The sequence below is a fragment of the Balaenoptera musculus genome, chromosome 12 (assembly GCF_009873245.2).
Source record: "Balaenoptera musculus isolate JJ_BM4_2016_0621 chromosome 12, mBalMus1.pri.v3, whole genome shotgun sequence".
NCBI lineage: Eukaryota > Metazoa > Chordata > Mammalia > Artiodactyla > Balaenopteridae > Balaenoptera > Balaenoptera musculus.
In genome coordinates, this window is record NC_045796.1 from 84016053 (window position 1) to 84037295 (window position 21243).

Consider the following 21243-nt stretch of genomic DNA (forward strand, 5'->3'; position numbering starts at 1 on the left):
GCTTCATAACTTAATAATAATGAAGCCAACATTACTCTGATACCAAACCAGACAAGGAAACACACAAAAAAGAAAATTACAGGCCTGTATCTCTGATGAACATAGATGCAAAAATCCTCAACAAAATATTAGCAAACGGAATACAATACATTAAAAGGATCATACACCATGATCAAGTGGGATTTATTCCAAGGATGCAAGGATGGTTCGACATCGGCAAATCAATCAACATGATACACCACGTTAACAAAATGAAAAATAAAATCATATGATCACCTCAATAGATGCAGAAAAAGCATTTGACAAAATTCAACACCCATTCATGGAAAAAACTCAATAAAATGGATATAGAAGGAACATATATCAACATAATAAAGGCTATACATGACAAACCCACAGCTAACCTCATATTCAACTGTGGAAAACTGAAAGCTGTCACTCTGAGATCAAGACAAGGATGCCCACTCTCACCACTCTTATTAACATAGTATTGGAAGTCCTGGCCAGAGCAGTCAAGAGAAATATACAAAAGGCATGCAAATTGGGAAGGAAGAAGTAAAATGGTCACTATTTACAGATGACATCATATTATACATACAAAACCCTAAAGTCTCCACCAAAAAACAGTAATAAATGAATACAGTAAAGCTGCAGGGTACAAAATGAGTGCACAGAAATCTGTTGTGTTTCCACACACTAACAACGAATTCTCAGGAAGAGATATTAAGAAATGCCATTTATAATTTTAACAAAAAGAATAAAATACCTAGGGATAAATTTAACCAAGGAGGTGAAAGACCTGTATACTGAAAACTATAAGACATTGATGAAAGAAATCGAGGAAAATGCAAAGAAGTGGAGTTAATCCATGCTCATGGATTGGAAAAATTAACATTGTTAAAATGTCCATATCACCTAGTGCAATGTACATATTCAGTGCAATCCCTATCAAAATCCCAATGACATTTTTCACAGAAATAGAACTAAAAATTCCTAAAATATATATGGATATACAAAAGACCCTGAATAGCCCCAAAAAATAGTGAAAGAAAACAGAATGAAGCTGGAGGTATCACACTCCCTGATTTCAAATTATACTACAAAGCTATAGTAATCCAAACAACATAGTATTGGCAGAAAAACAGACACACAGATAAATGGCACAGAATTGAGACCCCAGAAATAACCCCACGTGTATATGGACAGTTAATATATGACAAAGGAGCAAAGAACATGCAATGGAGAAAGGACAGTCTCTTCAATAAATGGTGTTGGGAAAACTAGACAGTCACATGCAAAAGAATGAAACTAGACCATTATCTTACATCATACACAAAATTAACCCAAAATGGATTAAAAACTTGAATGTAAGATCTGAAACTACAAAACTTTTAGGTGAAACCATAGGCAGTATATTACTTCATCGACCTTAGCAATATCTTACTGGATGTGTGTCCTCAGGCAAGGGAAACAAAAGCACAAATAAACAATTGGGACTACATCAAACTAGAAAGCTTCTGCACAGTGAAGGAAACTATCAACAAAACCAAAAGACTACCCACCAAATGGGAGATGCTGTTTGTAAATTACACATCTGATAAGGCACTAATATCCAAAATATATAAAGAACTCATACAACTCAAGAACAAAAAACCAAACATCCTGAATACTTTTCCAAAGTAGACATACAGATGGCCAACAGGCACATGAAAAGATGTTCAACATCACTAATAGGGAAACGCACATCAAATCCACAGTATCACCTCACGTCCATTAGAATAGCTGCCATCAAAAGGGCAAGAAAAACAAATGCTGGAGAGGGTGTGGAGAAAGGGGAACCCTCTTACACTGTTGGTGGGAATGTAAATTGGTGCAGCCACTATGGAAAATGGTATGGAGATTCCTAAAAAAATTTAAGAATAATTAATTTTCTAGCTATTCTACTTCTGAGTATTTATCCAAGGAATATGAAAACCCTAATTCGAAAAGGTACATGCACCCTTATGTTCATTGCAGCATTATTTACAATAGGCAAGATATAGGAATAGCCTAAGTGCCCCTCAGTGGAGGAATGGATAAAGAAGATGTGGTATGTATATACAATGGACTCAGACATAAGAAAAACAAAAACAAACAAAAAAAGATGAAATCCTGCCATTTGTGAAAACATGGGATGGACCTTGAGGGCTATTATGCTAAGTGAAATAAGTCAGAGAAAGACAAATATGGTATGACTTCACTCATGTGTGGAATCTAAAAACAAACAAATGAACCAAACCACACCAAACACACACACAGATATAGAGAAGAGAGTAGTGGTTACCAGAGGGGAAAGTAGGTAGAGGGAAGGCCAAATGGGTAAAGAGGGTCAACTTTTGCTGATGAGCACACTGTAGTGTATACAGAAGTTGAAATATAATGTTGTACACATGAAATTTATATAATTTTTTTAGTGATTCAGTTATATATTTATATATTCTTCTTTAATTCTCTTCCATTATAGGTTATTACAAGATACCGAGTATAGTTTCTTGTGCTGTACAGCACTTCCTTGTTGTTTATCTATTTTATATCTACTGCGTGTGTGTATATTTTAATCCCAAACTCCTAATTTATCCCTCCCCTCCCCTTCCCCTTTGGTAACCATAAGTTTGTTTTCTATGTCTGTGAGTCTATTTCTGTTTTGTAAGTAAGTTCATTTGTATTATTTTTTAGATTCCACATATAAGTGGTATCATATGGTATTTGTCTCTGTCTGACTTACTTCACTCAATATGATAATCTCCAAGTCCATCCCTGTAGCTGCAAATGGCATTATTTCATTCATTTTTATGGCTGGGTAGTACCCCATTGTGTATGTATACCACATCTTCTGTATCCATTCATCTGTTGATGGGCACTTGGGTTGCTTCCGTGTCTGGGCTATTGTAAATAGTGCTGCTGTGAACACTGAGAGGCGTGTATCTTTTCAAATTATAGTTTTTTCCAGAAATATGCCCAGGAGTGGGATTGCTGAGTTTTCCTTATGGGATTATAATTTCCTGCTTCTTTGCACATCTGGTCATTTTTGTATCTCAGGCATAAAAAATTTTATGTTGCTAGGTTCTAGAAAAAAAAATGTCTTGTTCTTTATATTTCATTGTATTTCTATATATAAAGTGTGTAACATATTTATTTTACATACATATATACGCACACATATACTCGCGGGTGTGTATATGTGAGTATAATTATATGTTTGTGTGTTATATATGTATTTGTTTAATTTACTTTTAGCTTTTTTCTGGGATACAATTAAGTTACTTAGGAACATTGTGATCCTTTCCTGGCTTAAAGTGTTGGGCAAACCAGCTAAGCCTTCATTTCAGGGCTAGTTTGGCCTCACAGTGGACCAGTGGCCGTGCAGGCACTCTTCCGGGCACCCCAGCTGTCGCCCACTGCGCCCTGGCCGTGGGGCACGTGGCCTGTCCCAGGCCTGAGTGGCCTCCAGGGACTGACCCATCCACCTGTTCCCCTCCAGTGGTTCCTTCCTTGAACTCAGGGAGTCTCACCAGCATCTACCCACCAGACTCAGCGGCACTGGAGGCGAGCCCTCTGCAGACAGCCGCACTCTCTGCTCTCGGGTGATGCCCCCTGAATTCCAGCTGTCTTGGCCTCCTGGAGTTCTCCATTCTGTTCCCTCAGCTCAAGGAGATGGCAGAGCTGTGTGTGTCCCCCTCCCGGGGGCAGAGCCTTCAGGCGGGAAGCTGGGGCAACTGTAGGGCTCACATTTGTCTCTTCCTTTCAGAGATCTCTGTCCTGTGTCCTGTCCTTTTCCCCAGGCCTAGAAACTACTTTTTCAAATGTTTTGTCTGGTTTTTCGCTGTTTAAGACAGTAGGGAAAACTCAGTCCTTGTTGCTTCCGCCATCTTGTCCGTAAGTAAGTGGAAATGGCCTGATGGACTTGGAGCTGCATCTGTTCATCGGTAAACATACACTGAGCCAGGCGGTCCCTCTGACTGGGAGGGACTGGGTCCCCACCACCCACCCCGTCCACCTGAGAAGCCAGGAAATCCTGCTTTCACTGTGAATAACCAGTGTTCATTTGCACTTTTTTACACAACTGACCAGGACAGAGACTCCTACTTCCATGATTTTTATAAAGCTCCTAGTATCTCAAAGGCTTCTGAGAACGTTTTTTTTTTCTTTTAAATGATCCGGTTTTCTTTCCTTTCTTTCTTTCTTTCTTTCTTTCTTTTCTTTCTTTCTTTCTTTAATTTATTTGGTTGCACCAGGTCTTAGTTGCGGCAGGCGGGCTCCTTTAGTTGTGGCACACCCACTCCTTAGTCGAGACACGTGGGCTCCTTAGTTGTGGCATGCGAACTCTAGTTGTGGCATGCATGTGGGATCTATTTCCCTGACCAGGGATCGAACCCTGGCCCCCCGCATTGGGAGCGTGGAGTCTTAACCACTGCACCACCAGGGAAGTCCCTGAGAACATCTTTAAAACTAAATTAATTTCACTGACAAAAGGGAAGGGTACATACAATACTTGAGGCGTTAAGTGCTTGGAAATGAAGAAAACTCAAGATACCTATCTTGGGTTGGAAGCAATGGTTTAGGAGCGAAAAACTCCTTGTCTAACTTCCAGGTTCACAGCAGGTCAGAGGGTTCCCCAGAAGGCAGCCCAAGGCTTGGCCTAGTTCTCGAGGGGTTCCCGGTGCTGCTGTGACCTGCTTCCCTTGAAGAGCTCACTGAGCAGGGCCTGGTGAAGACAGTGGAGAGGGGAGGCTTGAGGGGGGGGGGGGAGGAGAGGTGTGTCTCAATGGCCCCCCTCCCGCTTTTGCACTAAATAGAAAACCACTTTGCCGCGGTGCTGAGCCGGCTGCCTGCCAAATCTCTCCCCAGGCTGCCAGCCTGCACCCCATTCTCCAGTGGGACCAGGAAAGGGCCTTGCAGCAGAGCAGGGTGTAGCTTCACAGCTGGCTGTCAGCTCTGCCTGTCTATGTGGTAGACTTCGCCATATAACTGCTTTAAGAGCTAGCAGGATACTCCTGAGCTACAGAAAGCAAGAAGACACTCTTAATCTGAATCCTTCAGTGGTCACGATGATGAATGTTAGTCTGAGGGAAAACGAAGGAAGTCAGATCCAAGTGGCTTCATATAATTTTCACAATGACTTCTGCGCAACTCGGATCCTGGGTTTTTTTTTTATGAGAATGGGGAAATAAAATCAGTACCTTGAGGCCATGTGAGAAATATACCAGGAGCTTCGGTATGGTTAAAAAGGGCAGACTCTGAACTAGGAAAAAAAGGATGAGGCTTACTTAAAGCACATGAAAAAAACCCCAGAAATCTTTTCATCCTAAGATCTGAGTTGACCTAGTAGAAGTCACTTTTTTTGTGTTAATTTGAACCTTTGACTTCCTGTTGGGGCCCGGGGCTCTTGAAGCCACAGCCGAGGAAGACTTCAGACTTGTTAGCCAAGTGGGGTGAAACGCGGGTGGCCTGGAACTTTCCTGAGCCTCTTCCCGTCAACGCTGTTCTCCAGCCATAAGCGGTGGCTAATGCCATCTCCCCTCATGACAGTATTTACAATGGTATTGGCATTTATCTATCTTAGCGTCCTCTGAACAGAGCTTTGCAGTTAGTGAAGTCTTTCTGTTCACTAATTTCACATCAGACGTAAGGGGAGGGGGTGTCACGCCACCCTTGCGGGTGAGGAAACGGGGGAGTTTCAGAATCGAGAGAGGCTGAGTGACTTGGCCGGTTCTCAGCCGCAGGGACCCACGAGAAAACGGAGGTGCTGACTCCGAATTCTGCCGGGACGTGCTGCCCCGCCGGGATCGGTGGAGACCCCGGGCCAGGCCTCGGGACAGCGCTCCGCAGCACCCGTCTCCGTGTTCGGGCTCGCTCAGCGCCTGCGGTGCCCACCTGTGTCTGCAGGCAGCTTCGTGGTGCGCTCTCCCACGGGGGCAGCGGGGTCAGGAGCGTGGGTCTGCAGTCCCGCACCTGGAGAGGTTCAGAGATGCTGGCTGTGCTCTGCTCACAGCTCCCCCATGACTGACTGGAATCATTTGATATTAGCTTTGCTAACTATGCGTTTGCAAAAAGCAGCGTAAGTCAGCTCAGTTAATGCAAGGAAGGGCAAAAAGTTGCTAAGAAAACGTTCCTGGAGACTGATCCCCCTAACTCTGGAAGGGTGCCTGGCTTTACAGAGTCAGCTTAGTCGTGAAGAGCAGAGGTCGGGGTGCACTTTCACAACAGCTAGGACGGCTGTGACAGCTGCTTCCAGAGACGGCTTGTGGAGCGCTTAATGGCTAAGCCTGTAACACAGAGTTTGTTAAACTACAGACTAAAGAGGAGTAATGATTTTTCATAACACCAAACCATTTAAGGAAATTGACACTCATTTGTTTCCTTGAAAAATGAACTACAAAAACCAAATTTGCCAAATGGCCTGATGTCATCTCCTGCACTGATTTCCAGCCCCCCATGCCCCGCTTTTCAGATTGAATCAAATTGGAAATTTATACCAAATGACTGTATTCATTTCCCAGCTAACTGACCGGACTTGGATTCCTCCGTCTTCTAACCTCCGGGTCCATCGGAGCAGCGCTGGCTTTGGTAGGAACACATGTAGATGTCAGAGGACAGGCAGGAAAGCGGGGCAGCCTGCTCCCCGGGGACAGGCAGGGCGAGTCTGTGTGCTTTTCAGGTGTATTTAGTTCTAGTTACTCCCAGAGGCCAAACGTGCGGGGTGGAGGGGGGGGGGTTGACGGCCTCTGCGACGTGCACCCTTTGTCATCAACAGGCTACGCAGTGTCCAGAAGCCACCCCCTCCACACACAGCCTCGATCAGGGTGGCAGACGTGCTCTACTGTAAGCGTGGGCTGTCCTTCTGAGACTGTGATGGTGCAGACAACGCTCCTGTTCACCTCTGTGAACTGACCTGGCCCAGGGTAGATACTGAAAAAACGGGTTTTGATGTGACCGAGATTATATAGAAAAAAAGAGAAGTACACCAGTATTTCACTTTAAAGACTTTTTTTTTTTTTTTTTTACTTTTACAAAGGATTTGCTGTAAGCCTTCAAGTCATCTTGTCCAACCCCAAAGCTGTATTTAAGCGTCGTGGGTCCCAGCCCGGGATGCAGGAATCTGACTTTCTAAAGCAGATCACGACCGTCGAAGAACTGGAACCGAAAGCAAGTAACTGCACCAAGGTATTCATTTCACTCGTGCCGCTTGACCTTGCCATGTGTCCCTTGAGAGCCACTCATGCCGCTTGACCTTGCCGTGTGTCCCTCGAGAGCGTGGCTACCCGTCAGGTCTCCTCCCCGCAGGTCCTCGTGTGGCACACTCGGACAGAGAAGGTGAACCTAGCCAACGAGCCCAAGTACCACCTGGACGCGGTGACGATCGAGGTGTGACGGAGCCGCAGCTGGTGCTCTGGCGGGCGTGCGGGGTAGGGCTGCGGGCACCCGGGGGCCGTTTGCTCTGCTCTCCTCCCGACGGGCACCTGCTTACAGGGCGGTCGTGTCCGGAAGCTGAGCGCGGGTAGAGACCTCCGCTCTTGTCTCCATTTGTTCTGCATGCTCCCTTACAACCAACCCGGAGGGTCTCTGTACAGCACAGCTAATGGCACGCAGGCTAGTACCATTCTGAGGATCTTCTTACATACTGTTTTTCCCATTTGGCCTTATAATTAATTGGTAGAACTGAACAGGTTTTCAAAACAAACAGATGACAAGTATTCTGTCAACAACACGTTCCCAATTTGTGACTTTGCAACGTGAAGTAACTTTTGTAAGATTGGTGGCAGTATATATCATAGGAAATAAAACCCACAAAAAAAGGTCTATGGATTCATCTGTTTAATACAGGGATATGACATCTGTCAGTACTAGGCACCATAAAATGTAAACACAATTACTGTCATAAACCTGGATACACCTTCAAGGGTTGAAGTGGCTTGTTTAGTTACCCTGTTTGCATCTAGTGCAGAGAAAGGTCTCGTGTTTGCTAGCACTATGTGTACATAGGAAGAGATCCCAATTACAAGGGAGGCAGGTAAAATCTGACTTCTTCAAACATCCGTTAAACAACTAATTAATTTTGTAGTAACATCCAGGTTTATCTTCCTTTCTCTAACCACGTTCCCGGTTACGCACATCATAGCAACAGCACAGTGACGTGAATGACGACATAAAAGAATCTGGATACACTAGAAAACAGTGCTCAGTGATACATTGACATTCTATTTATATGATTAAACATTTGATCATACAGTACCTTCCTACAGGATTACTGGCTAATCTGGGGGTGGGGTTCATACTGTTAGAGGTATTACTAACAAACATGATAGCTACTTCCCTTATATGCAAACACGAGAGCTATAGTTTCATCGACAGGGAAACTGATTATGCACGTTGACCGAGCAGCTTCCCAGATACTGTGTCTATGAAATCCTGGGAAATGTGAGCAAAAGCTGCCCTCGACATGAAATGGTTTCTCAACCTGCTTTTCACCACAGCAAATTTAATCCATCAGTACAGACCAACACGGTCAATCAGTCAATCAGATAATTCTTAATATGAACAAATGGGGAAAAAAGAAAAAAATATTATGTACACGAATGACAGGGGAACCCAGCTGCATCTCCGCAGGAACGTCGGCGGGGGGGAGCGCGGTGGGCCGTGCTGCAGGGTCACTTCCACAGCTGTGTGCTGAGCGTCTGGCCTGACGAGCCCCCTGACCACCCTGCTGCCCCCGCCGTGGTGCCGGGGGGCTGGCTGAAGCCCGCCGCGGGGCTTGCGCTGCCCAGGCTCAGGCCAGCCATCTGCTGGTTCACCTGTGAACACACAAAAGGCATCCTTCACTTTTCAGGCCTGGTTTCTTAGCCACTGCTAGACATTTTTAATAGCCAGCCTATTTTAGTAGAAGCGGGCCTTTATTCGAAGTTGATTTACTCAGAGAGACACGGACGCTTAATAGCAACTCTAAGTATTTTTCATCCATGTGAAGAGCTGTCTGAGCCCTGGGGTAAAAGCAGACGACCACACGATGCTTTCTCCACAGAAAGCAAATAGCTACCGTGTTCCCTTCTTGGTTGCTATTTCCTTCTGCTTTTCAGCCCTGTCTATAAAGTGGTCTCAAATCATTTTATATTTATTCATTTTCTGGACTCAATTTCTTGTCCCCCAAAGATTAACCACTGGAAAAAGTACCAAAGCAATCTATGGATTCACATCTGGATGTGCTATGAGTCTGCTATTCGAACTTTCAACTATAATAGCATATACTTTCAACTATATACTTTCTAGGATATACTTTCAACTATAGTTTAACTACTAAGGACTAAGGAAATGTTTGAAAGTAAACTACTCCAAAATTATGAATTGTATATGATGGCAATTGTTCTGCCTTTATTCAAGTCTTAAATAGCTCTGTATACTTTCTAAATATTAAACAAGGTCATAAAACATATTTTTCTTTTGCTATAGCCAACCATATAAACGCCTATTATATGACAAAAGGTGTAAGATTACATGTGCTTTTCTTCCAGACCGGAGTCGTGTGTACATAAGGCTCCTAACCCTCCCCTGTGGTGCTCTCACTTCTAAGACTGATGGTAAGTGAAGGAAAGGCAAGGAGATTTACCACTAAGTACAGTGGATTCAAAACCTATGCTCAGGGTTGGATTGTATTAGTAAAGTTCAACCGTTTGCAGTTCTTAGTTCTTCACAAACCCTAATACTAACCACATCACTGAGGAGGCACAGTGTCTGGAGGGGCAGGTCACTTCTTCCTAGGTACTAAAGGATGTTTAGTACCTGTCATGGCCAGCAGACCCCACCAAGAGAGAGCTGGAGAAGAGCACCCGCTTCGGCGTGCCCGGAGTAAGGTGGGGTAAGTCCTTCCGGGTTCAGCAGGCACCCTAACCTGAGCTGGGTCTGCTTCAGCATTCGGCTGCACAAAAGCCATTACTGACGTTTGGCACTTACGATTTTTGAGATTCCCAGAGTGCACAGACCAATGTCATATAGATATTCCTTGAAATAGTGATAGTAAAAAATAACTTGGGACATTCATGGGATATACAGTGATTTTGCTAATGTCGGTTAGAAATTGCTATATACTATTCCCTGAATGCTGACGAGAACAGAAGTCAAGGGCATCAAACTACCAGAGGAACAGCAAATAAGGAAGTGTACAAGGAAGAAGAGTGGGACCACGAACCTACGTCTGAGGCCTCTGTCTGTGAAGCCAGAGGAAAGTCAGAATGGATTTGAAAGACGTAATACTAAAATGTCATCTCCTGGCTCTAAACTAACTTAGGCGGAAATAGGATTTTGTAATATGAGGGGATGTAGGACACAAATATGGACTGGTTCATATCTTACGGGAATTCTTGAACTAGTGTATATTCTTTTTAAACATAAATGTGACTATAAGTAAGAAGAAAATACAACTCTACAAATGTATTTGAACAAAAAGATTTTTTATAAATCCATGCACAGCCTAGATCTCTCAAAAACAGTGCTTTGAGGATATGAGGCTGGATTTTTTTCTAATCTGTGAAAGTTTCCAAGAACCCCCAAAATTATTAGTGAAAATAGGTTGGTCTAAGTGGTCTATACAAACAACCCACCAGGGGGCTGGGTTTAAAGCTTGGTGCTAATTTCAAAAGATGCCCAAGATGATTTCTAGCTGTGACAAACAAATGAGGGACATTCACCATTACAGCTGTGTTATAATCAGAAATGAAAAAGTGCTTAACATTCTCTACAGAATATTCTAAATACAGGAACAATGACGGCTCATTTGTCTATTTGATTAGACAGTTTTTACCTTTTATAACATTATCCCTACTCAATTCTTTCTGCCAGATTGTTAGATTTAAAAACAAATAAAACCATTTAGAAAAAAAGATCTGGTTTCTCTGATTTTGAAGAAGTTGGAGAGAAAGGACCCTACCTGGGAGAGGTTCCAGGGGGGCTGCTGAGCTGGCGGCAGGCCAAACTTACTCTGGGCTGCACCCACGTGTCCCACCATCCCTCCTGGGGGGCCGACCACACTCTGCGGAAGTGGCATCACCCCAGTCTGTGCGTTTCCCATGAAGCCGTTGGGCAGGGGCACGCCCACCATCACGCCCGCACTCGGCCCCATCACGCTTCCCGCGAGGCCGGGAGCTGCAGGCACAGGCCCGCCCATGGACGGGAAGCCTTGAAATGCAGCCGGTGCTTGTGAGGGAAACGGTATATTTGTGGGTCCCATGAACACACCTGCAGCAGAAGAACCAAGCAGAGAAAACAAATGAAGAGAACAGGGTTACCGCATGCCGCTGCGCTCACCTCTGTCAGCACAGAAACAGGAAGACCACCTTCCTGAACCACCCACGGCGAAAACCTGAATTCCGGTCTGGCGGCTCCTGCTGCTCAGACCAGCTCACACTACCCCCTCAGAGCCGGCTACCTCCAGGAAGCAGACAAATCAGTCACGAGCCTGAGCAGGTCTAATTAGGATAAAGCAATCTTGTGCAACAGCTACATAAAATACCCATTGTGAAGACCAGACTATATTAGCATGAGACTGTGTTTCTGCTGATTTGCACCACTGGTCTCTCATTACCAAGTAAACAAGTCAGAGTGGACTGTCTCTGGTTTTAATGGAAGCAGCTGAGACGTCATATAATTTCAGCTCTTATGTGAAATACAGCCCATTATTTTAGAGGAAATGACAGATTAAAACTGTGCAAACACAAATCTTTATCGTGCTAGTATTTCTTTTTGACTATATTAAAAAAGAAAACCTCAAAGCTTTTTTTGATTTCATGTGATATTTCAGACTTACTGTTTACCTGCAGAAAGAATACCATACTGTACAGAGTTATAAACTTCACGCAAATCAAATTTAAATAATTCTTCAAAGATAATCCTTGTCCTATAAGGCTTGTGAAACAATATTAAGTGACATGGGACCAGCCTGTTAATCCTAAATGAATAAAGTTTTGTGCATCCTGTATATGCTTTCTAATCCGAATGCTTCTTTCATTTCAGTTTTGTAGTTGTGTAAACCGCAACAACAAAAGCACTCATCACACAGGAAAAACAAGGAAGAAATATAATTGACATTACATAAGCACAAAGGATACACTTCTAGTGATGCCACTGCAGTTCACTGAGAGCAGACTTCAAATGCGTTACCAGGAGTGCTGTGCTGCTGGATGGTCCCTGTGCCGTACAGAGATAAGATGGAGTCCCTGGAGAGCTGTTTCTTGGCCACCTCTTCTGACTTGGTAGCTTGCTCAGTGAACAGATCCAGATCCCCAGATGTCACTGTAGACAGAGCGGCAGCTGCTGGTACAGAGGACGTCCCCTGTGACAGATACCAAAACAAGCTGTCGAATTCTGCATACTAAAACACACCTCATCCATTCCTTGAAATCCAACTGAAGTTGTGAAATTAGAAACTAAACAACTGTAGAAGGTAACATGGTGACACTAAAGGGAATCACTGACGAGCCCATGCAAAACCTACATGCAGGAGAGAGGAACATTTCCTGTTTTGAATCTGTTAATGTAAAGGGAGTCTATAGAACGTCTCTGATGCTGAGTTCTGCCCATCACATCCTGACCACAGTGGCTTCAGCAACAGGCACGTGGTGCTGCCTGAGGACCAGCATTCCCGGGAGATGCTCGCACATCTCCTGCAGCAATCACTGCTGCCAAGAACTGGTATCCCTTGGAATGAAGAACATTTCTACAACTACAGCAGACGGCAAGAGGGTCCTGCAATGGCTGATTTTGTCTTCTTTGGGCAGGCAAAGAAAAGGTTTTGTTTTTTAAAAGCGACACCATGATATTTTTATGAACCTAATCTAATCCGTTTTAACCGCAACATTAGAATGCTTCCAGTCTACCCAGATATGAGGTCCGGCAAAACTGCGACCGCCTGCACTCTCCCCTACACCTTGCACTCCGCTTGTGGAAAGGGGCAAGCACACGAATACAGATAAGCATGTGGATACTGTGATACAAAACAAAAACTTCACTCCATCTCCTGTATCTTGCACACAGTACTACACAGTCACAACTGACGCCCCACTTTAATGATCTCTGCGGTCACTAAATATTCAATCACATTTGCGTATAGGGAATTGACTTAGATGTGAAGAGTTTCAAAGAAGTCTCTGAAGACTAGTAAGAACTGGATAAGAGTCTTCTCAAACTACAGAATGAGGTGAGCAGCAAGTAGAAGTTAAATCATAGTGTACATGATTTGGCTTGAATTTTTAAAAAATCAAACATTCAATGCCTTGGCTAAAAAACCTTTCAATAAATTGGCATCCAAGCATTATGCTCACAGACTAACTTAAGCAGAACAATATTTTGAATCTATTATGACATTAAGCAAGAATTTTAAGACAGGAAAAAAAGCCACATAATTCTGCAAAAGATCTGAAATGTGTAAGAAACCGGACATGATGGAATTCAAGTACAACAGTGGGCCTGAATCAAATATACATGACGTGCCAATGAAGCAGCAGAAGGCGGAGACAGCCGCCTGCAGGCTCGCCACAGTGCCCTTGGGCCTGTCGCTCCGCCTTGCCACGCCCTCTCTGGGCCTGCGGGGAGCTACCTTACAGCCGTGCCTGACGGCCACAAGCAGCATTTTGCAGACGGCAGTGCCGACTGCTGATGCCGCTAGATAACAAAGCAACCGCCTCACTAGACGATCCTCCTGCACGTGTAGCTTCTGTTCAATCTAAGAAGCTGCTCCAAACCCTGGGGTCTATTCCCCGAGGGGGACACAGACGTGTGCGAGAACCCCGAGTGCTTGGGAAAGCTGCTATTATCCACCTCACGCTAGAGCAGCCCCGCGCTCCAGGCGCCTACGTTTCTTCTGATGACCACCTGCCTCCACAGGGACACAGTCTAAGCACAGCCACGCCAGCCAGCCTGGCTAGCAGGTGCTCCAACAGCCATTTACGGGCCGGGTGATGGGGGCGCCCCACGGGCCGGCAGGGCCACTCCAAGGTAAAGGAGAACCACTGCTGCCTGTAGGTGCGCACTTTCCGGAGGCCGCAGGACCCCCAGCCGAAGGCTCTCTGGCCGTCTGGGATCTGGGGCCACACCGAGGACAGGCCACAGCACCTGCGTGGGTCTAGAAGCTGTGGGGATGTGGATATTATGGACAGAACAGGAAAGGGAGGGCTTCTATGTGTCACCCTGGGGGACACTGGAACGACGCCCCTCAACCCCCGGTACACGCGTGCTCTCGGGCCAGCTGAGCGTTCCCAGCCCCTTTCTCAGGGAAGACCGCACAGCCAGACAGGAAGGCAGATGGTCACGTCAACCCAGCTCATATTCACGTGAGGGGAAATCTCCAACCAGGGTTTGCACCACACTCAGAAAATCAGGACTGACAGAAGCAGGGTTCAGAGTGATGCCTAGTGGGGTCCAATTCAATTTCACAACATAAAAAGCCACCAAATTAGTAAACTATGTGCAGTGTGTGTGTGTAAAATGTGTGCTTTAACCCACCTTCTCTCTCCCTCCCCCAATTTTCAAAGACACTATTTTGACAACATGTCTGGATTAGAGTCTTTACATGTAGTTTGGATGGAAGATAATTCTGTTCACCAAATTACTTTAGAGGGCTCCATAGAACTGACACAATTTCGGTCCAAAAACATGCCGGAAAAAGAATGAGGTGTGATTCTGAAGACCCGCCCTGTTTCCTCTCAGTTACAGACGCCAGGGCAGCCCCGGGGGCACGAGGAGGAGCCGCAGGCACGCACACGGAGGGGGGCTGAGGTCCGCACTGTCCGCTCGCTGCTCTGACTGCACAGAGCTCACGGGGCCTCGGCTGGCCGTGGGGTCTAGCGCGCAGGCAGCTGCAGGGCGGCGCCCATCCCGCAGTGGAGTCCAAGGAAGGCGGGCCGGCCGGACGGCCCCCTAGCACGCTAGACCAAAAGAAGCTGCTCTTCACACTCGGACTGTCAAGTATCCCAAACACTGCTTTCCACACCCAAAATGTTAGCGTTAGACTTTTTTTTTACTACCACACGCATACCCACGCCTGCACACATTCACAAGGTAACTAATGTTAACTGAAACAATACTAGCAACACTTAGTTCCTCTTTTTATGTGTTGGGGGAAGGAGGAGAAGAGGCAAAGCCATAAAATAAAGCTATCTTTTCTGAAAATAAACAGTAATGCTGAAGATAACTTTTGATAAAGCTCCACTTAAACTAATGATTCCTCAGTAATCTATTTGCTCAATTCCAGCGTTAATTATACAATGACTATCATAATGACAATAAATAGATATAATAAAAATATATGTAATTCGTCTTCTTAATAAGACATTGGTTCTTTCTTGTTAAAACTTTCCATCCAAACAATTCCCATTTGGCTCAGGTTTTCTAGAGAAAGAGAAATATTTTACCTCAAAAATTATACTTTACTACAACAAACTAGTCGCTTATTTGTAAATTTAAAACAGAATCTTAAGTTGTATGCTTAAGAGTAACCTATGTCCCTGAAAGTTATATATTAATACCTCACCTTAAAGACAAATACTGCACGGTATCACTTATATGTGAAATCTTAAAAAAAAAAAAAAAAAAAAGGCAAACCCATAGAAACAGAGCAGAATGGTGTTTGCCAAGGGCTGGGGGGCAGGTACACATTTTCAGTTATAAGATGTAAGATCTGAGGATCTAATGCATAACATGGTAGCTATAGTTGATTATACTGTATTGTATAAATGAAATTCAATGAGAGTAGATTTTAAGCATTCTCACGAAAAAAAAAAAAGGTAAATTTGTGAGATGATAGATGTGTTAATTAACTTGGTGGTAGGAATCTTTTCACAACGAATACATATATCAACATATTTCGTTATACATTTTAAACATATAATTTTATTTTTCAATTATACCTCAATAAAGCTGAAAAAATATTTGAAATATTTAACAAAAAAAAAGATGTGACCGACAAGGGATTAATCTCCAAAATATACAAACAGCTCATGCAGCTCAATATCAAAAAAACAAACAACCCAATCCAAAAATGGGCAGAAGATCTAAACGGACATTTCTCCAAAGACATACAGATGGCTAAAAAGCACATGAAAAGATGCTCAACATCTCTAATTATTAGAGAAATGCAAATCAAAACTACAATGAGGTACCACCTCACACTGGTCAAAATGGCCATCATCATAAAAATCTACAAACAATAAATGCTGGAGAGGGTGTAGAGAAAAGGGAACCCTCTTGCACTGTTGGTGGGAATGTAAATTGGTGCAGCCACTATGGAGAACAGTATGGAGGTTCCCTAAAAAACTAAAAATAGAACTACCATACGACCCAGCAATCCCACTACTGGGCATATACCCAGAGAAAACCGTAATGCAAAAAGACACATACACCCCAGTGTTCATTGCAGCACTATTTACAATAGCCAGGACATGGAAGCAACCTAAATGTCCATCGACAGAGGAATGAATAAAGAAGATGTGGTACGTATATACAATGGAATATGACTCAGCCATAAAAAGAATGAAACAATGCCATTTGCAACAACATGGATGGACCTAGGGATTATCATACTGAGTGAAGTAAGTCAGAGAAAGACAAATATGATATGATATCACTTATATGTGGAATCTAAAATACGACACAGGGACTTCGCTGGCGTTCCAGTGGTTGAGACTCCGCGCTTCCACTGCAGGGGGGGTGCGGGTTCGATCCCTGTAAGGTCCCACACATGCTGCGTGGTGTGGCAATCAATCAATCAATCAATCAATCAATAAAATACGACACAAATGAACTTACTTACAAAACAGAAACAGACTCACAGACATAGAAAACAAAGCTATGGTTACCAAAGGGGAAAGGGGGGGGAGGGATAAATTAGGAGTTTGGGATTAACATATACACACTACTATATATAAAACAGTTAACCAACAAGGACCTACTATATAGCACAGGGAACTATACTCAATATTTTGTAATAACCTATAAGGGAAACGAATCTGAAAAAGAACATATATGTATAACTGAATCACTTTGCTGTACACCTGAACCTAACACAGCATTGTAAATCAACTAGACTTCAATTTTTTAAAAAAAGAATAAAGGCAAAAAAAGAAAAAGAAATTCCATGTAATGTTAAGGCAAGTCAAAATTTCTTTACCACTGATACTTTTTAAAAATCTTTATCGTTAATATTATGTGCTAAATAATTTTTTTAAAAATCATTAAAATAAAAAAAGGCAGGTTTTAAGGCTAAGAAATAATGTGTCTTCACAAAAAAGCATATGAGTACTGAGTTTGCTAGAATTTCTCGTTCTCGGTTTTCCTGCACCCGGAAGGAAACACTGTCCTGGGCTGGCTCGACAGAGCACAAGAAAAGAACTACGGGCTTCTGGTCCATGTTCACACACCGAACAGTTCAAAAACCTCTGAAGTAAGTAACCTTGTGGATCGCAGGCAAGGCTGAAACAGTCCGAGTTTTCCCACTTACTCATTCTAAACACCGTTTGCCTAGAGCAAGAGTTAGCAAACTTCAGACAGGGACTCTTAGGCTCTGCGGGTCGTAGAGTATCTGCTGCAACTACTCAGCTTGCTTTTGCAGTGTGAAAGCGGCCACAGACAGCGTGTAAGTAAACGGAGTGGCCGTCTCCAATCACACTTTATTTGCAAAAACAAGCTGCAGGCTTAGTTTGCCAACTCCTGGCCTAAAGATCTAGAGGCTTTCAAGTTAGAAACAATTCAAAATTGAAACTTTCCAAAAAAAAAATACACAGTGTAAAACCATACTCTTAACACATACCTGAGCTGGCGGCAGGACAGTTGCGGGTAAGGGATTAGAAATCATCGGTCCAAAGATGTCCAGATCGTCGTTCAAGGCCTGTCCCGTGGCTGTGTTCCCATTAGTCACTGGCACCTCAGCAGGGCCGTCTGAAAAAAACAGATTCTTGTCTTAAAGATTCTAGAATTTCTTAAATTACTTGAAACATGGCTTTATTCTAAAAATATATGGTTAGAAGTTCAAAAAGTTAACAACAAAATGTACACCCTCCTTCTACCCCAGGCTCCCTCCTCTTTCCCAAAGAAACCATTCCCAGTTTTGTTTGTTCTCGAAGAAATATTCTTCACCCACCGGTTTCTAAGTATATGTGCAAACCCCTGTTTAACAAACGGTATTATACTACTGACATTATTCTGTGTCCTGATGCTTCCTTACATGTAAGGTGCTGTTCTGAGTACTTCACATATATTAAATCATTTAATCCCATAACCTTGTGAGACTGGCACTACTTCTGCGGTCACTGGTTAAGCTGGGATATGATTCCATGTTCCTACAAAGGCTGCCTCTCCATGAATATGCACGTGTGTGTGCGCGTGAGCACGTGTGTGTGTGTGTTTCCAATATTACTTCATACCACGTTTACCTACCTTGGAAATACATTTTAATGATTTAAAATGTCTGAAATGTTAAATTTTAAAGTTACATAAGGAAAAAAACTGGACAGAAAGAAAACAAACATACACTATATATACTGATTCCGTAGGAAGTATCCACACAACACTGGAACAGACCCTCTCTGTATCCAAGCGCGGCACCTTCGGTGTTGGGGGCACCGAGCCGCCGGGCGGCGCCGACACCCCACATCGGCCTCCTGCTCGCCCTCGGAGTTCTCGTCCCCCCCCCCTCGACGTCGGTCCAGCACTCACGAGTGTCGAGGGGGGGGGGCCGGGTCGGGGTCGGTGCAGGGAGCTTGCAAGCACGGGGTTTCAGAGAGCAGGACAGCTCACACAGCTCAGTCTTCCGTGGCCACGACCCAAGGAACAGTTCAGAACACCACAACGCCAATCTCCGAGGACTTACGCCCTAAGCGAGCTCCCACATGACAGCTTTTTACAGCCTCCCCTGACGCCTCTGATGAGCCACACACTCCTCAAGGGCAGATGAGGCGTCTTCCAAGACATTCTGCACAGAGTAGACCCTTGAATGCTGGACAGACTGAACGGAAGATCTACCACGTACTAGGTATTGCTATCACAACCCACAGAGACCCACAGATTTCTTCTCTTTTTTGAGGTGTAACTATAGAAATTAGTATCTTTTATTTCCCTGTTTAAGCTTCAGTGAAACAAATTATCGTTAATTACAATGAATAAATGGTCACAGTAAAATATTCTTTACTACTTAATTTATAAAAGTGTGTGTGAAACCCATGAAAGGTTAGTTTGGAAGAAACCAATTGCAAATATTTATCAATAATTTTCCATGATATCACGTTATCAGAGCCATGAAAAAAATATACTCAGTACATACGTTTATGCGTTATACATGTTATATCTCTATAAGCACTACGGACAATTTAAAGATGAAGCAATAAAAGAATGCGTAGATTATTACTAATTTATAATATACAGAACTTTAAGCTAACACCCAACCATGACATAAAAGAATTCAAATATGACTCATACATGAAAGTAATTTTTTCCATTTCTAGCTCATTCAAAGTGGCAACATTCATTCTGAAGTTAGACTTCTTTCAGGTGCTATTTTATGTTTTCCAGCCCATTCCACATTCCATTTACCTGATGTGTAGTACATCAGGTAATATGAACGAGAAATAAAATATTTTAGAAGGACAGGGTATTCTAGATTAAAAACATAACTAAAGGAACATCTCTGTGCCATCCACAACTCAGTAAAGAAACTCAAATAACACTGCCATGTGAGTCAGTGGTGCTTGAACCCCTAAGCTGCAGAGCTGAGGACAGGGGGACAACCTCATCAGACAGACACGTTCATTCTATCACGTGAACACGGAAGCGCTTTATTAGCAGAAAATATGACTGTATTGCATGCAACTTAAACTCACAGACAGAAGCACATGTCCTCCAAGATAAACCACAACCAAGAGGAACAAAAGTAAAAATGAGCATAAGTAACTATTCCCAGTTTTTCAGTTAAAACTTTTTGCTGTTTCAAGTAATAGCAAACACTAACAATTAGGACAAATTTATATTTAAAAAACCCTTAAACATGAGAAAATGCTATCATTAACTTATTATTATTACTACCATTATTATTTTTGGTGAATTGGGGAAAAAAGTATCAATCTATTTTTTGCCCCAGGACATGTCAATTAGCTTATACAACACCAGTGAGCTCGGGAAGCACTGTGTGAGAACCAAGAGGCTCATCGACTACAAGCAAATAATGCATTTGCATTACTTTATAAACTTAACATGTTTCAGAAGTTTTAAGTCTGTTCAAAGTAGTACAGTCTTTTAAGTCTGTTCAAAGTCCCCCAGTCTTCTCCCCACACAATCCCCTAATATGACGGATTAGAACTCCCATCAATTCTCCTTGTTACTAAAAAAGCTAAGCATTCACAGAATCGTCAAAACACAAATGCTTAACTTACATGAAAACGTCTCGACCTTGCAAAATCAGTAAACAAATTCCCAACGAGTTTTCCCACTGGATTTCAATGTCTGCTAATTTGACTTACTACATTTGTCTTGCTAAAACACATTCTCTACAAAGGACTGTTTCAATTCGTTTCAAAACTTGTGTTTTTTATTTTCAGTATTTAAAAAGGACAAGGGAAGGCTAGTTATCACTACCATCACTATAAACATCACCTGCTTCCTGGACTTTTTAAAAGAACGTTTCCATGTTATCATTTCTGTCTCCATGGAGGATGAGAAGGCATCTCCTTCCATCACCCCCAGTTACAGAAACCAGGGCACAGAGAGATTAAAGACTCGATGTCGCCTCCCTAGCGAAGCAGCAAAACTTGTACTAGAACCAAGTCTTCTGAGCCCTGGACCAGTGAGTGCTCTTTTCTTTAAGCCACACTGCACAAAAGTCACGTAGTTACAGCTGTAGATAAAGAAACCACTTAAAAGTCTGAACATTAAAAACCAACCCTTACACAGTTAATAATTATTAGTACTAAGTTAGAGAAGCAGTGGCGTCAACAGTTCAGAACCCACTCCGCGCCAGCCTGTCTCCACGCACACACATCCCGCCCCCATCCTCCTGCCAGGCCCAGCATCCCCTCAGGGTACAGTGAGGGGCCCGGCCGGTGTGGCCACGGAGGGGCACCTGGGACACGGGCAGCCCCGTCACAACCACTGCAGCTCGACGCGGCCTCTCCATCAAGGGTTCACCAGCGGCACCGTCCTGGCCGCCGATCAAATAGAAGCTCAGGGGCCACAAAA

General features: G+C 43.5%; 2 protein-coding genes across 6 annotated transcripts in view; one reads left to right on the forward strand and one right to left on the reverse strand.

Annotated features, from left to right (window-relative positions):
- The window catches only part of B3GAT2 (beta-1,3-glucuronyltransferase 2), a 78095-nt gene extending 70401 nt beyond the window's left edge, over nt 1-7694 (forward strand). The window contains exons 3-4 of the mRNA XM_036871270.1: nt 7055-7203; nt 7324-7694. Of these exons, the coding sequence (XP_036727165.1) occupies nt 7055-7203; nt 7324-7410 (236 nt within the window). The 3' untranslated portion in view covers nt 7411-7694. The remainder of the gene's footprint in view (nt 1-7054; nt 7204-7323) is intronic.
- A 145-nt stretch (nt 7695-7839) lies between these two features.
- SMAP1 (small ArfGAP 1) overlaps nt 7840-21243 on the reverse strand; it is a 153293-nt gene continuing 139889 nt past the window's right edge. For 3 of the 5 annotated variants that reach the window (XM_036871267.1, XM_036871265.1, XM_036871269.1), the window contains 4 exons: nt 17828-17955; nt 12187-12358; nt 11008-11265; nt 7840-8831 (listed from right to left, as the gene is read on the reverse strand). In XM_036871267.1, the coding sequence (XP_036727162.1) occupies nt 8569-8831; nt 11008-11265; nt 12187-12358; nt 17828-17955 (821 nt within the window). In that variant the 3' untranslated portion in view covers nt 7840-8568. Of the gene's footprint in view, nt 8832-10957; nt 11266-12186; nt 12359-17827; nt 17956-21243 lie in introns of all 5 variants that reach the window. The other 2 variants (XM_036871268.1, XM_036871266.1) reach the window with 1 other exon arrangement.